Source organism: Danio rerio, chromosome 12, assembly GCF_052040795.2.
Source record: "Danio rerio strain M-AB ecotype USA chromosome 12, GRCz13ab, whole genome shotgun sequence".
Lineage (NCBI taxonomy): Eukaryota > Metazoa > Chordata > Actinopteri > Cypriniformes > Danionidae > Danio > Danio rerio.
The window spans coordinates 6,579,146-6,597,500 of NC_141032.1; the positions used below are offsets into that span (position 1 = coordinate 6,579,146).

The 18,355-nt window shown below is 32.9% G+C and overlaps 1 protein-coding gene and 1 long non-coding RNA gene across 4 annotated transcripts; one reads left to right on the forward strand and one right to left on the reverse strand.

Moving 5' to 3' along the window:
- The first annotated feature begins 3,112 nt into the window (after positions 1-3,112).
- On the forward strand, positions 3,113-8,049 carry ptges3l (prostaglandin E synthase 3 like). Its single transcript, NM_001326711.1, has 7 exons — positions 3,113-3,302; positions 3,748-3,861; positions 4,991-5,057; positions 5,552-5,650; positions 6,994-7,083; positions 7,564-7,623; positions 7,707-8,049. Exons 1-7 carry the CDS (start codon positions 3,274-3,276, stop codon positions 7,713-7,715), a joined length of 468 nt encoding a protein of 155 aa, NP_001313640.1. The 5' UTR covers positions 3,113-3,273; the 3' UTR covers positions 7,716-8,049.
- LOC147834383 (uncharacterized) lies at positions 7,213-14,100 on the reverse strand. Of its 3 annotated transcripts, none has more exons than XR_015503821.1 (4): positions 12,716-12,803; positions 11,042-11,162; positions 9,992-10,102; positions 7,611-7,745 (listed from the first exon to the last, which is right to left on the reverse strand). It is a non-coding gene; the product is annotated as an uncharacterized LOC147834383 (long non-coding RNA). The 3 variants fall into 3 exon arrangements; XR_015503822.1 differs by having other exon boundaries at positions 11,042-11,120; positions 12,716-12,801; XR_015503823.1 differs by lacking the exon at positions 11,042-11,162 and having other exon boundaries at positions 7,213-7,745; positions 12,716-14,100.
- Between the last annotated feature and the right edge of the window lie 4,255 nt (positions 14,101-18,355).

The window sequence follows — 18,355 nt, forward strand, 5'->3', positions numbered from 1 at the left end:
CTGCCCCAGCGACAGCTCCTGTACCGTTATTTCTGAGAGTGTATATGGTTTTTGTAGTAACCTAAACTGTAGTTATAGAATTGGTTATCAAGTCTAAAAGCATGGTTACTACACCTTTACTTACTATAAAAAAAACAGGATTAATTGGCCGATATGGGGATGCAAAGATAAAATGAGATGTTCAACACTAATAAAAATATAAAATGGTTGAGGCTCGAACCAGCAACCTTCTTGCTGTGAGGTGATTGTGCCACCGAGTGCCACCGAGTCACCCTACTTGTGGGTAAATATGTTTTAAATCTGGGCGAGGCAGTGGCGCAGTATAGTGCTGTCACCTCACAGCAAGAAGGTCGCTGGTTCGTACCTCGGCTCAGTTGCCGTTTCTGTGTGGAGTTTGCATGTTCTCCCTGTCTTCACGTGGGTTTCCACCGAGTGCTCCGGTTTTCCCCCACAGTACAAAGACATGCAGTACAGGTGAATTGGGTAGGCTAAATTGTCCGTAGTGTATGATTGTGTGTGACAATGTTTCCCACAGATGGGTTGCGGCTGGAAGGGCATCCGCTGCGTAAAAACTTGCTGGATAAGTTGGCGGTTCATTCCGCTGTGGAGACCCTGGATTAATAAAGGGACTAAGCCGACAAGAAAATGAATGAATGAATATATTTTCAATCTATATTTGGCTGTGATATTTGATTTAAACTTCAATTTGTTTTAGGCTATGTTTGACATACACATATGATGTATGCATGTTCTCTTGTCAATGTTTGTTTAGAATAATAATGTATGATGGTGAGAAGGTCTAAAAAAATATTGTCGTAATGGACACTCGCTACGGATGGCGCTGCAGGTACAGTAAATATTTGCAATGTCAGAAATGAAAATAACATCATCACTGACATGAACGTGATTTCAGTCACATTAGTACAAACGCAGAAAGCTCAAATGTGAAGAAATCAAGTGATTTTACTCAGTTTTCCATACAATTCCTTCGTGTTGTCCCAATGCAAATCAAGTTAACTTAATTGTTTCTAGAAATTTAAGTAGATTGAACATAAAGCAATCAAGTTGCTTCTTAAAAACTCAATAATTGTGTTGATTCAGCTCATTTTAAATGTTTGAACTAGCAGCAAAAGTCATTTTTAGTGTATATACAGTAGATCTTCACTTCAAATCAGTCAAATTAGACAAATAAAACAAGAGAGAGAAATTATTATTATTATATTTAGTTTCTATTCTTTTATTTTGATATTTATAGTTTTATATTTGTCTTCTTACTTCAAGCTTTGGCAATAATGTATCATTTACAGACATGCCAATAAAGCAGTTTTGAAATGAAAATTGAACTTGGAGAGAGAGAGAGCTGTATAAAATGCATTGAAGTGCACTCCAAAAACTGATTTGTTGGATCTACGAAGGAAAAAAGAGTGTCAAGTGGTTCCACACAAGTCTGTTAAGTAGTTTCTACAAGCAACAATATAGTTGAACGAACTAAAGAAATTCAATTAAAGTTGACAAAATATTCCTTAGAAGATACAACCCATTCACATGTGTCACTACTGCATTTAAGTTACTGTTACTGTATGCTAGATTTATGAACACTTTTTTATTAATTTTTAAGTATTTGCTTGTGTGAAACTTTTTTTTTTTTTGCGACGCAGTGGCGTAGTAGGTAGTGCTGTTGCCTCACAGCAAGAAGGTCGCTGGGTTGCTGGTTCGAACCTCGGCTCAGTTGGCATTTCTGTGCTCCGGTTTCCCCCACAGTCCAAATACATGCGGGACAGGTGAATTGGGTAGGCTAAATTGTCCGTAGTGTATGAGTGTGTGAATGTGTGTGTGGATGTTTCCCAGAGATGGGTTGCGGCTGGAAGGGCATCCACTGCGTAAAAATGTGCTGGATAAGTTGGCGGTTCATTCTGCTGTGGCGACCCTGGATTAATAAAGGGACTAAGCCGACAAAAAATGAATTAAACATATTTTTAGAAACAAAATGAATTTATTCCCTTTGCAAAGTTTTGCAATATACAACTGCTAAAACCTATAAAATAATTTCAATATCACAGGTACACTAAAACATCAAAAACTGAACAGTAAACTTTCTTTACAAGGTCCTTTAGAGTGCAACTGACTTTAAGAATTGGTAATAATCTTACAGTAAATAAGTTTCAGAAAAAAAAGGTAAAAAACATTTTGGTCAATAGTGAACATTCTCACAATGTGCGACTTCCTTCAAATATTGCAATACAAATTTTACTTAGAACAATTTCTGATATTGTCAAAAAACATTACAACTGGCCTCTATAAGGTAACAGTTTATTTAAAAAAAGACAAAACACTTAAACATTTAAAATGTTGGTGCCATCAACAAAGACAGAATTAAAACTGGCACCTAATTTTAAGACCAGAAACCATTTAAATGTCACAAAGAAAACAACAAACGTCTTCATTTAATTTTTTTTTTATTTGTTAAGATTCTAGAATGATGTACTGATTCAACCAACAGGTTTGTTCTTGAGCATTTTGTGTGACAGTTTTTGTGCATCAAGTCCCAACAAAACTCAAAAGTGTACTTCAGGTCTGAAGGATAACTGAGATTTAGGCTGTGACTCCCAAAAGAAGAGTACAAACAATGTTAAAATGGCAAGTCAAACCCTTATTACATAAAGCTTACTAAGTACTAAGTTTCTGTAAAAATAACATAGTTAACTTGTGTTAATTTAGTTATTTTTATGTTTTATGCATTGTGAACGAGCGTGGCTGTTGTAAAACTAACAATAGTGAAATTTAAATTATTTTTTTAAGTGTTTAGCTTGCTTATTTATTTATTTATTTATTTGTCTATTTATTTATTTATTAGTTTGTTTATTTATTTATTTATTTATTTATTTTTTTATATTACTTTTTAACACTCAAGTAAACATTTAGTTGTATTTCGATCAGTTTTTTACCCCTCCTACTCAGGTGTGAAAGTGAACATTCTGGTCCGAGGCTCCGGGTGAGGGTAGAAAATACACTGATTTTCCTGAATGTTCCATCAGCGCCTTTAAATGAGAAGTGCCGAGGGGGAGGAGGTGAAGCAGTGTGTTCCTCTCCAGCAGCTGATACCATCCATCCTAAAAATAGAGGCAGTCATTCTGCCAGACTTACAGACATATACTGAGCTCTCCAGTCAACTCTGACTTCTTTAAAGCAAAAAGAAAACAAAAAACAGCATTGCTTATGAAAAATTTACAACATTAAAACAGGAAAGTACATCAAAGTCTATCAGAAGTCAAGATGCCGAAGATTGTGAGGCCAGAAAACTGGTAGGTGTAAACGTGAGACGCAAACATGGTGGATACCACATGCTCTGGATATGATAGATTTAAATGCATGGTTTCATGTTAGACAGGTTTTGTTTTAAAGAGCTAGTACTTTACACTAATGTTTCATAATGTTACTAATGTGAAGTAATAGCAAAAAAAAAATACTTGTAACATTTATTAAACATAGTTCAACGTTTACTAATGCATGATTAAAATCCAAATAGTTAACAGTAGTTAATGCACTGTAACAACTTTATTTTCATTAACGCTGAATAGATACTGTAATAAATGTATTGTTCATTGTTTGTTATAATAATAAATACATTAACTAATGTAAACTAATGAACCATCAGTGTAAAGTGTTACAGAGTAACGTAACGAGTGACGTAAAATATTTGTTTAAACCATATTTCTTTTTTATTTATTTGTTTATTTTATTTTTAAGCCAACCAGCCAAAACACTGTGGTATGACCGGAAAAAGTATGTCACTATCAACTTTGTGGTTCAAAACCCAAAAGATGTTCAGGTAGATGTTCAGGACAAAAAGATTATTTTAAGGTAAGAGAGATGTTATTTATTTATTTATTAGAAATTTGTTTTTACATTTATATTTGTATTTATTTGTATTTACTTTTATTTATTTTATTTTTTTATAATTCTTTTACATTTATATTTGTATTTATTTGTATTTTATTTGTATTTATTTTATTCTATTCTATTTATTTATTTATTGTGTTAAAATTGTAATTTTTTACATTTATATTTGTATTTATTTTTATTTATTTTATTGTATTTAATTATTTATTTATTATAATTTTAAATTTATATTTGTATTTATTTTTTTTATTTCAGTCTATTTAATAATTTATTTATTATATTTTTTACATTTATTTTTGTATTTTTTTTATTTATTTTACTCTATTTATTTATTCTATTTTTTACATTTATATTTTTATTTATATTATTGTTAGGGTTTGGGTTAGTCATTTATTTATTTATTTAATTGAATTATTTATAAAAAAAATTTACTACATAAAATTCAGATTATTTGACATTATCTTCATATGATTACTATCTTCACTAAAAACAATTTGACTGAATTTTTGTTTCCCTATTTTACAGGAATCATCTGTAAATATTAGCTTAAAATGACGTGTTACTCTCTGAAAATACAGAACTTTTCCTTTAAAAAAAAAAAGAAAAATAACGTAATACCAAAATACAAGCAATAACTGTAAATTTTATGTTAGAATCTTTCATTACTGAAAGTATCTGTAAAACAACAGATGTAGTTTTCACATTGTTCATCAAAAGAATAAAATTTACTAACTATTTATTCTCTCCCTAAACTTTTATGAGTTTCTTTTTTTTCAGCTGAACACAAAAGAAGACATTCTGAAGAAAGCTGAAAACCTGTAACCATTGACTTCCATAGTAGGAAAAACAAATCCTATTGAAGTCAATGGTTACAGGTTTCAAGCCTTCTTCAAAATATTTTCTTTTAGTGGTCTCTTTATAAATATCTTTTTATAGCTATTTTGTTTTAGAATTTTAACATAATGGATAAATAATGTTTTTAAATTGTATTTATTTAATTTATTTATGATACAACATCAGCTAAATAATGTTTTTAACACCAAGCATATAATAATGTAAAATGCGTAATTAATATTTCTCTATTTTTCAGCTGCAAAGATGTTGACGACAACAATATCTACAATGAGATAGAATTTTATGACCGTGTATTAAAAGCTGTAAGTATATTACCATCCTGTTTGTGATTCAATCTTGAAGTTTGTAAAACATGTGCTCAGGTGGAATAGTAAAGTTCCACATTATTTTTATTCTAACTAGGAATATTAAAGATTTTTAATGTTTATATGACTATTGCATGAAATGATTTAAATATGTAAATGATGCTAAATAGCTGTTTACTCACCCTTAAGTGACTCTAAAGCTGTTTGAGTTTCTTTTTTGTTGCTGGGAGGGAAAAAAGAACATATTTCAAAGAATGTTAGAAACCTGTAGCCATTGACTTCCTAGAAAAAACAAAAAAACAAAAAAACAATGGAAGTCAATGGTTATCAGTTTCGATTTTTTTTATAGAATATCTTCTTTTGTGTTTGAAACAAGCATGAAATAAAAGCTGAACAGCAAAAGACAACAGAATTGGGTTTAATTGGAGGTTGGGGCAGGATAGGGGGTTGAACTGTCTCTTTAAAATACTCTATGGTTGATGATCTTTTAGGATTCAAGGGAGAAAGTCCACGACAGAACAATTAATGTGTTAATAAGGAAAGTAAAGGAAAATGTGGCATGGCCTCGACTCCAGAAAGATACAGCAAAGGTATGTATGTATGTATGTATGTATGTATGTATGTATGTATGTATGAATGTATGTATGTATGTATGTATGTATTATGTATCTATCTATCTATCTATCTATCTATCTATCTATCTATCTATCTATCTATCTATCTATCTATCTATCTATCTATCTATCTATCTATCTATCTATCTATCTATCTATCTATCTATCTATCTATCTATCTATCTAACTATCTGTCTGTCTCTCTGCCTGTCTGTCTGTCTGTCCGTCCGTCCATCCATCCAACTGTCCGCGTTTCACATTATTGTTTATCTATCATTCTATCATTCCGTCATCCTGAATATCATTCTTTCTGTCTGTCCATCCATTCATCCATTTCTCCATCCATCCGTCCGTCCGTCCTCCCATCCATCTATCTTTCCCTCCATCCATCCATCCGTCCATCCAACTGTCCGCGTTCCTCGTTATTGTTTATCTATCATTCTATCTATCATTCCATCATCCTAAATATCATTCTTTCTGTCTGTCCATTCATTTATTCATTCCTCCATCCATCCATCCATCCATCCATTCCTCCATCCATCCATCAACCCACCCATCCATCTGTCCGTCCATCCATCCATCCATTCCTCCATCCATCCATCCATCCATTCCTTTATCCATTCCTCCATCCATCCATTCCTCCATCCATCCATCCATCCATCCATCCATTCCTCCATCCATTCATCAACCCACCCATCTATCTGTCCGTCCATCCATCCATCCATCCATCCATTCATCCATCCATCCATCCATCCATCCATCCATCCATCCATCCATCCATCCATCCATCCATTCCTCCATCCATCCATCCATTCCTCCATCCATCCATCTGTCCGTCCATCCATCCATCCATCCATCCATTCCTCCATCCATTCCTTTATCCATTCCTCCATCCATCCATCCATCCATCCACTCATTCCTCCATCCATCCATCCATCCATCCATCCATCCATCCATCCATCCATCCATCCATCTATCCATCCATCCATCCATCCATCTATCTATCCATCTATCTATCCATCTATCTATCTATCTATCTATCTATCTATCTATCTATCTATCTATCTATCTATCTATCTATCTATCTATCTATCTATCTATCTATCTATCTATCTATCTATCCATCTATATATCTATCTATCTATCCATCCATCCATCCATCCATCCATCCATCCATCCATCCATCCATCCATCCATCTATCTATCTATCTATCTATCTATCTATCTATCTATCTATCTATCTATCTATCTATCTATCTATCTATCTATCTATCTATATGTGTATATATCTGATCTTGTTTGTTTATTTGTCTTTTCAGCCGGCATGGTTGTTAGTAGACTTTGATAACTGGAGAGATTGGGAACATGAAGAGGAAGAAGGCATGGCAGAATATGAGCAATATGTGGATGTAAGTCTGGGTGACACAAAACTATTTTTTTAAATACTAGTTTTCTAAACTGTTTTCTGGAACTTCAGAACTTTATTGCACCTCCAAAACAACAACAACAACAAAAATACTCAACCAAAACATTTCATTCATGCTTCAAATTAAAGGTTTAATTTTTTTTACATTTGTTGAGAAGCGTCAGTAGTACATTTAAACAAGATTTTTATTTATACAGTACATTTATTTTTTTTGTACGAATGTATGACATGTAAAGTGCAATCTTGCTTGTCCAATTACTACATTTCATATTTATTATGTTACCACAAATGCACAAAAATAGTACAAAATAACATCCATGAAAACCTATAATCTTGATGGACATCCCTCTTGTTGATCAGGTCATTACACGTCTACCAATTTAATAATTGAGAAAAACTGTAATATATGCATTTCATGAATACATTCTTTTAAATAACATATAATGGCTTTTTGGAATTGCAGATGCTTAATGACGTGAAGAATAAAGGAGAGCCACCTGCCATGGATGACCTGGATGATCTGGTGAGCTCCTGAACGCTGTGATATTTTCATGTCATTGTATTTCAGTTGTAGGTCCTCACATGACACTTTCATTTTCTTCACAGAGTGACTGAGCAGTCTGCCATCGATCAAGATCAACCAAACTTTGAAAAAAAGTAAAAGATAATTCATAGTGCCACATTAGATTAGAAAAATAATCCTTTGAAATTTGTTGGATCAGTACATAAACTTTATTGGTAGAAAAGGTAAGATTCAGTGTATGCAGGCTATCTTGTTGTTGTTGTTTATTTAATTTCCTCTTTTTTACCTTGTATTCTTGGAAAACATTGCTTTGTAATGAACAAAATACGTAATCATTTTCTATTTGTGATGCAACCGAGCAAACGATTTATGTGTTTTCATATGCTGTATAATGTTTTGTACATTAAAAAAGTTGAAATCTGTCATTATTTTGATGTTTATACTGATCTTTAAGGTTTATACACTAGTATTGTGACCTAAAAGTCTCTCATAAAATAGTATTGGTTACAAAACATTTAGTAACTTGAAGAGTGTTCACTTATAAATTATGTTTTTCATTTAACAAAATACTTACAGAAGTAGTAAACTTATAGTAACTTACAGTTAGTGCATTTCTTAAAACGAAGAATCAATCAAAAACACAAAAGCCAGCAACAAAACACTAGAGGGCGACAAAGTAAAATAATAAAATAAAATAAAATAAAATAAAATAAAATAAAATAAATAAATAAATAAATAAATAAATGAATGAATGAATGAATAAATGAATGAATGAATAAATAAATAAATGGACATGTAACAAATGTGTACAAATAAGAAACCACCATGGACAGTCTCTTGCTCAAAATCCTTATTTAAAAAAAATAAAAAAAATTAAAATATGTGTCAATAAACATGTTAGTGCCATAAGAATAATAAGACAAAAGTGTCACATGCAGAACTGTTGCAAACAATTTATTTGTGTTGAATTTAAACAAACAAATTAAGTTTAATAATGTTCAATGTTTGTTTCAATTCAGCTCAAAAAATAGTTTACAACCAGTTAACGTAAAAAACATTTGAGTAAATCCAAGGATCAGTGTTTTCTCATAGTGTATGGACGGTCAAATTACTAGCCATATTGTTCTGTGTACTCTGGAGGGATGTTCTGATGTAAACCATGACGACAGTTTTGATGACAAATATATAATTTCTGGAATTTAGTGTATGTTGAAGTTTGATTGCGAGTGACTGGACAATATAAATTCTTTTACTGATAGCCGTTTAACGGCTGAGATTTTACTGTTTGTAATTTGTTGACAGATAATGTCATTATGAAACAGAAAGGAAAAGAAAGCATTGCCTAGCACACAGGTGTCAAACTCAGTTCCAAAAGGGCCGCAGCTCTGCACAGTTTAGTTCCAACCCTAATTAAACACACCTGATCAAACTAATTAAGTCCTTCAGGCTTGTTTGAAACCTACAGGTAAGTGTGTTGGAGCAGGGTTGGAACTAAACTGTGCAGGGCTTCGGCCCTCCAGGAATTGAGTTTGACACCCCTGGCCTAGCACAAAGAAAAGAAAATATAAATGTGAACAAAGGACACACTGTTGGAAAACTGTACATAGACAAGTCTTCTTTTGACGTTGCTGTATTTATATAGGCCTATAAACACACACACACACACACACACACACACACACACACACAGTTTAAGTCAGAATTATTAGCCCCCTTGTTTATTTTTTTGCCCAATTTCTGTTTAACGGAGAGAAGATTTCTTCAACACATTTCTAAACATAATAGTTTTAATAAATCATTTCTAATAACTGATCTATTTTATCTTTGCCATGATGACAGTGAATAATATTTGACAAGATATTTTTCAAGACACAGCCTATAAGAGACATAACTTAACCCGGTTAACTAGGCAGGGTAATTAGGCAAATTATTGTATAATGATGGTTTGTTCTGTAGACTATCGAAAAATATATAGATTATATAGAGACTGTGTGAATGCTTTTTGGCACGTACTACACCATCGACTAATAGATTTGCTTCTAATCATCTAAATCCCAGCGTCAGCGCATTCAGCAATAACAGTTTGTTTGCAGAAGCCGCTAAACACAACTTGCCTTTGACAGCAAAAGCCGCCGTATCCCGAGAACCAATCAGAAGCGAAAATCAAATCTTATGTTTTCAATGTAGTAGCGCGCTGATTTTTCACCTCACCTGCTTTTATACGAGGATATTTAGATTTTAAAAGACAGAGTTTGATGAACTGGACGAGGCTGTCCGACTGTCAGTGAATGGCAAATGAAAACGTCCCTTACCTCATTATAAGACAAAGAAAACACAATGTACAGTTGGAAGTGTAGCATGCATTTACCTTTTTTTTCTGCGCAGCGACGTTACTTTGAATGAGTCGGATTTACATTAAATGGCAACTCCGTTTCACCAAAGATGAAGTTAAGATGCCGTCCTTTATCCCACGTGGATGCTATGAGGATAAACAGGAGACCAAGACCTTTAGTATGGTGAGAATGAATGAATGACAGCTCCTATAGAACTGTCCGAAAGGCAGCCACTTTTTGCCTAGTTAGCCTACCACGTGTTTAATTAGCTAATTTAAGCTATTTTATAAAAGATAAATATAATGTATAAAACTATACATTTTTTATTTTACTTTATATTATACTATACGTCTGTGATAAGCTTTTTATATCAATAGAGAATGCACAGATATTGTTGTTTCATAATGTTTTATATTATTTGAATCTAACAAGCTTAGCTTACAATTTTTGCAATGTTTACATTTCTCTACTTACAATAAATCTAAATACCAAATATCAAAAATGCCAACTGATTGTTAAGATTTAATTAATGTCAGTTTTAATGTTAATGATTAATGCACTTACTTTACATATTTCATTCATAAATTTTCCTTCTGCTTTTTCTCTGGTTTATTACCGCGGAATGAACCACCACTTGACAGATTTATATATTTTTATTTTAGGCATTTTGTGTTTGGGAAAACAATTTATAATTGCATCTTTAGTGATTTTCAGCTAAACAGTCTGTCTTGTTTCAATAGGTGAATTGAGAGGTTTTTGCAAAAAAAGCAGACGTGGATTTAGCTGCCGAAAAATTTAAATTTACCTATAGAGACCAAAGAATTGTCTAAAGTGACATTTAAAAAAAGGTATTTTATTTACTAGCTAATTACCTTATCATTACATATAAAATGAAACTTCTGAATCTGATTAGACGAGCCTAATAGAAAATGCTTATTTACAAGAAAAGAGGTCTGATGGATTTAGAGGGTTTTGCAACTGAACTCTTTTGTAGTTAAGTATAATAAATAAAAATGATGCAGGAAAACGTATTGAACAAATGAAGAAAGGGAGGTGAAGAAAGGCAGTGAAAGCCCAGACAGCACCTGAAATCTCTCAGTAGTTCTTCAGCAAACCTCTGCCCTTCGTCAGTGTAAATGAATACAGGCTGCTTCAGTCCAACATCTACATTAGCAGGATGATGAAGATGAAACCAGAGTGGCATTTCTGCAAGACAATGATCTAAAATAGAGCCAAGGAAACTCTCCATTGCTTTCAGAGAAAGACAATTAAGCTGTAGAATGGCCCAGCCAATTACCTGATCTGAATCCAATAGAAAAAAAATACCAAATAAAGCTCAGATTTGATAGACTCACAGAACCATCAAGATTTTTACACTCTGTTGAAGTTTGTAACAAAAATCACACCTGAGTGATTTATGTGATATCATTTTTCATATGAGAGCCGTCTTTAAGCTGCCATTATATGTTTATATGATAGATGATTTTATAAAATATCTCAAACAGGTTTCTTGAGTTTAAGTATTTTTACAGTAAATGTCTGTAATTTAACAGCTGTTATTTTACAGTAAATGTCTATAATTTAACGTCAATTATTTTAAAGTAAATGTCTGTAATTTAACAGCTGTTATTTTACAGTAAATGTCTACAATTTAACGTCAATTATTTTACTGTAAATGTCTGTAATTTAACATCCATTATTTAACAGTAAATGTATGTAATTTATTGTCTATTATTTTAAGATAAATGTCTGTAATTTAACATCCATTATTTTACAGTAAATGTCTGTAATTAAATGGCCGTTATTTTACGGTAAACGTCTGTAATTTAATGTCCATTATTTTACAGTAAATGTCCGTAATTTAACAGCTGTTATTTTACAGTAAATGTCTGTAATTTAACGTCCATTATTTAACGGTAAATGTATGTAATTTATTGTCTATTATTTTAAGATAAATGTCTGTAATTTAACATCCATCATTTTAAAGTAAATGTCTGTAATTCAATGGTAGTTATTTTACGATAAATGTCTGTAATTTACCGTCCATTATTTTACAGTAAATGTCTGTAATTAAACAGCTGTTATTTTACGATAAACGTCTGTAAATTATTGGCCATTATTTTACAGTAAATGTCCGTAATTTAAAAGCTGTTATTTTACAGTAAATGTCCGTAATTTAACAGCTGTTATTTTACAGTAAATATCTGTAATTTAACGACCATTATTTTACGGTAAATGTCTGCAATTTAGCGGGTATTTTTTACAGTAAATGTCTGTAATTTAATGTCTGTATTTTACTGTAAATGATTGTAATTTAATGGTCATTATTTTACAATAAATGTCTGTAATTAACCATCCAAAAATTTACAGTAAATGTCTGTAATTAATCGCCCGTTATTTTACAGTAAATTTCTGTTATTTTAATGTCCATTATTTTGCGGTAAATGTCTGTAATTTAATTTACACTCTGTTGAAGTTTGTAAAAAATCACACCTGAGCGATTTATGTGATTTCATTCTTCATATAAGAGGCATCTTTAAGCTGCCATTATATTTTTATATGATAGATGATTTGATACAATATCTCAAACAGGTTTCTTGAGTTTACTATACTTAAATAACCACACAGACAAAAATATCAATCCAATAAAGCTTTTTGGGATGTACAGGAATGTAGACAAACTCTGTGACGCTTTCATGTCAATATGGCAGTTACATTTTAAAGCTCACAAAATGTGACATAACAAATGACAGGCTCACCTTTTGTACTCAGAACAGCTCCTGCAAGCGCAGCAGGTCTGTGAGCTCAAGTGTTCAGTACTGTCCTGCAACTGTTGCTCAACTCGTCTCCTGCAACACGATTGGGCCATTTTTCTGCAATATACGTCACTCGACAGAACAGGTGAACTCTGACCGAAAATGTGTGTGTGTGTGTGTGTGTGTATACTGGTTTTGGTGACTTACAAGTACAGAAATTGGTATGACATAGGAATGACCTGCGTATTACAACATTGAGATGGTTTAGCAGGGTGTGAATTATACAATCACGATAGAGGGGAGGGGGGTAACATTTTCTGAAATGTTTGTGTGATACAGGCTTCAGTTAATCAAATGTATCTATTTATTTAAATTACAGCTTATATATTAATAAAACATATTTAAGTTTTCAGTGTTTAAGGGATGAATAGTGTATTCTGGCCTACAGTAACCTCGGATTATTTACTTTAAGTCAAAATATAAAAACATTGAGTTTAATTGTCCTTAATTTTAGGCTATGTACATACAAACACCGATTTTACAAGAAAAAGTTTCATGTGAACATTTCCGTCATCTATCTGTGCTCTAGATCTGACGGTTTCAGACTGTTGATGGATTTTTTTTCCTTGCACAGAGCTGGGGTGCCAGAAAAAAAAGTAAAATAACGACCATTAAATTACAGACTGGGAATTTAAACTTACAGAAATTTCTGTAATTTAACGTCTGTTATTTTACGGTAAATGTCTACAATTTAACATCCATTATTTTAATGTAAATGCCTATAATTTAACGTCCATTATTTTACTGTAAATGTCTGTAATTAAAAGGCCGTTATTTTACGCTACATGTCTGTAATTTTACGGGCGTCTTTTATGATAAATGTCTAATTTAACCGCTGTATTTTACGATAACTGTTTGTAGTTTAAAAGCTGTTATTTTATGGTAAACGTCTGTAATTTATTGTCTATTATTTTACAGTAAATGTCTGTAATTTAATGTCTATTATTTTACAGTAAATGTCTTTAATTTAACGTCCAATTTTTTACTGTAAATGTCTGTAATTAAACGTCCATTATTTTACAGTAAATGTCTGTAAATTAACTGCTGTTATTTTACAGTAAATGTCTGTAACTTAACATCTGTTATTTTGCGGTAAATGTCTGTAATTTAACGTCTATTATTTTACAGTAAATGTCTGTAATTTAACATCCATTATTTTACGGTAAATGTCTGTAAATTAATGACTGCTATTTTATGGCAGATGTCTTTAATTTAACAGCTGTTATTTTATGGTTTTCTAACAAAAAAAGTAAAATATCAGATTATTTTACAGTGTGGTTGGCGCGTCTATGCATTCTCTATGGTATTAACCAATATGTGTGGGTGTGTGTGTGGGGGGGGGGGGGGGGGGGTCAAATATTTATATTGTCTATTATTTTTATTATTAAAATGACTTTTTAACATACAGAGCATAGAAAACCATTTCTCAGAATAGGCCATATTTATACTTAGCCCACCCTATAAATCTTTCGCCCCCCCCAGTTCCCAATTTGATCCGCAATCACCCCATGGGTTTAGGTTGGGGTAGTGTATGGCCATAAGTGGTCTTTACAGGATAAAATATATTATGCCTATCGTAAACTAAGAAAACCAACATGTGTGTATGTGTTTGTACTTGTTTTTATATGCTGGTGGGGACTTAAACCTGAACACAAAGAGACTTATGAGAACTTGTATCACCAAGGCCCCGAAATTGATGTCCCTACAAGTAAACATGCTCGTAAAACACAAATAATATAGTATTTTGGAAAGAAAATGCAGATTGTTTCTGGTGAAGGTTGGTTTTAGGAGTAGAGTTGTGGTAGAAGGATGAAATGTACAGCGTGTACAATAAACATTATGTCTGTGAAGAATCCCCACCAGGATATAAAAATAAATGGAAGTTTTGTGTTGTTTCTATCCTGATATATCTAAAAATTTATATATATATATATATATATATATATATATATATATATATATATATATATAATTTTTTTAAAGAAATAAAAACAAAGTGTGTTTATGGTTTTTTAAATAAAATAATAATTTTTGATTTGAAATAAGTTTATTTTACTTACCCCACTTAGTGTTGTTGACTTAATATTTCTGAAAACAAATTGTTTTATTTACTGTCTAGAAAATGCTTTTTGCAGTGTGTGTCCAAATATCCCCACAAGTATAGCAATACCAGTTATGTTTGATCCCCATAAGTAAAACAACTCATAAATCATCCAGAATTAAGTAATAATGCAAAACTTTCTGTGAGGGTTGAATGTAGGGCAGAGGATAGAATATACAGTTTATACAGTATAAAAATCATTATGTCTATGGGAAGTCTCCATGAAACATGTAAACCCAACGTGTCAGTAATAAGCCTCTGCTATTTTTTTATTCCGGCACTGGAGCGGAAAACAGGTCAAGCAGTCATTAATCTTCTCTCTCTTTAACCGAGTCTTTGATTGTACATGCAGTCCATTGGCTGAATCTTGTTTATCACCAAGAGGAAGAAGTCCACTCAAGACTCTGTACTACAGTGATAAAATGATAAGGAGTGAGTGATTGTACAGGTGGAAGAAAAATATCACATGATTACAGTGCATGCGAGGGGATTCCTAATTCTAGCAAATGAGTAAAAAGTGTGTCTTGCCTTCATATTGTTCGAAACTTGTGTGGCTTAGTTTTTCTTATCTTTCTGTCAGGAAAGACTGCTTTAGATCAGATTTCTCAAATTTAGGTTGATGTTCACTACAATCTAGATGTTTTTTGAAGACTGAAAGTGGAAGCTTGGAACTGACTTCTTTAAAAAAATGTGTTTAAAAGGATTCATTAATTAATTCATTCATTCATTTGCCTTTGGCTTGGTCCCTTATTTATCAGGGGTCGCCACAGTGGAATGAACCACCAACTATTCCAGTATATGTTTTTACGCAGCAGATGCTCTTCCTGCTGCAACCCAAAACTGGGAAACACCCATACACTCTCACATTCACACACACACTCATACACTACGACCAATTTTGTTTCATCTGTAACACTTGTCTTCGGACAGTAACAGAAATTAGAGCACCCTGAGAAAACCCACCCCAATACGGGGAGAGCTTGCAAATTCCACACAGAAACGCCAACTGGCTCAAACCAGCGACCTTCTTGTTATGAGGCAACAGTGCTTATCACTGGGCCACCGTGCCACGCAATTAAAAGGATAGTTCACCCCCAAATCTTTACATTTACTCACTGTTTACTCACCCACATGTGGGTCCTTTTTCTGGCAAAGCCAAAAGAAGATATTTTGAAGAATGTTAGAAACGGGTAACCATTGACATACATTAGTAGTAGGAAAAAAATACTACAAAAGTCAATGGTTACAGGCTTAAAACATTTTTAAAGTCTCTTATCTTGCATTAAAATACATATGTGGATAATATATACTCAATACAATCTCATAGTCAGCACACTTTCGTGAAACATTTTATACTGAAGTTTAAACAAGTTTATACCCGTGTTGACCAATATACAAATATACATTTTCATTGTTTAAAGAATAATTTTTACAGTTTTAAATAAAAATGCCTAGACAATTGCGTAAATTTCTTGAAAATACAGAACGTTACAGTTGTGTCCAATGTTGAAAAGTCAAACTACTAAATAATAAAAGCATAAAATTGACTCTTTAAACGAATATGTAATCAAATCTTTTTTAAACAATTTCAAGTTAAATGGATGGATGCATAGATGGATGGATGGATAGAAACACAAAGATACAAACAAACAAACAGATAGACAGACAGACAAACCAACAGACAGAGAGACAGACAGACAGACAGACAGACAGATGGATGAATGGATGGATGGAAGGATGGATATATATGAATGGATGGATGGATGGTGAGACAGACAGACAGATAGATGGATGAATATATAGATAGATAGATAGATAGATAGATAGATAGATAGATAGATAGATAGATAGATAGATAGATAGATAGATAGATAGATAGATAGATAGATAGATAGATGGATGGATGTATGGATAGATGGATAGACAGATAGATAGTTAGATGATGGATGGATAGATTGATGGATAGAAAGATAGATAGATAGATAGATAGATAGATAGATAGATAGATAGATAGATAGATAGATAGACAGACAGACAGACAGACAGACAGACTGACGGACGGACGGACGGACGGACGGACGGACGGACGGATTGATAGATAGATAGATGGATAGATGGATAGACAGATAGATAGTTAGATGATGGATGGATTGATAGATGGATAGATAGATAGATAGATAGATAGATAGATAGATAGACAGACAGACAGACAGACAGACGGACGGACGGATTGATAGATAGATGGATAGATGGATAGATAGACAGACAGACAGACAGACAGACGGACGGACGGATTGATAGATAGATGGATAGATGGATAGATAGACAGACAGACAGACAGACAGACAGACAGACAGACGGACGGACGAACGGACGGACGGACGGACGGACGGACGGATTGATAGATAGATGGATAGATGGATAGACAGATAGATAGTTAGATGATGGATGGATTGATAGATGGATAGAAAGATGGATAGATGATAGATAGATAGAAAGATAGATAGATAGATAGATAGATAGATAGATAGATAGATAGATAGATAGATAGATAGATAGATAGATAGATAGATAGATAGATAGATAGATAGATAGTTAGATGATGGATGGATAGATTGATGGATAGATAGATAGATAGATAGACAGACAGACAGACAGACAGACAGACAGACAGACAGACAGACAGACAGACGGACGGACGGATTGATAGATAGATGGATAGATGGATAGATAGACAGACAGACAGACAGACAGACGGACGGACGGACGGACGGACGGACGGATTGATAGATAGATGGATAGATGGATAGACAGACAGACAGACAGACAGACAGACAGACGGACGGACGAACGGACGGACGGACGGACGGATTGATAGATAGATGGATAGATGGATAGACAGATAGATAGTTAGATGATGGATGGATTGATAGATGGATAGAAAGATGGATAGATGATAGATAGATAGACAGACAGACAGACAGACGGACGGACGAACGGACGGACGGACGGACGGATTGATAGATAGATGGATAGATGGATAGACAGATAGATAGTTAGATGATGGATGGATTGATAGATGGATAGAAAGATGGATAGATGATAGATAGATAGAAAGATAGATAGATAGATAGATAGATAGATAGATAGATAGATAGATAGATAGATAGATAGATAGATAGATAGATAGATAGATGTAGTTTTTCTATATATTTTACATAATAAATTTGCAAAAATAACAAAAAAGTGTGCTGTTTACGGAAGTTTTTTCATTTTAAAACACAATAGAAATGTTTTAACTTCAGAAGAGTTGAAAAATCCACATTTCATTGAATAAATCTACTTTCCATTCAATCACTGCAAATGAAAACATTTATCATGACCAATGATCATTTCCTCGAGAAAATAAAAAAACAAAAAACAACACTTTAAATGACAACATTTCTCTTTGAAAGGAGAAAAAAAATGTTATTAGAGCTTCA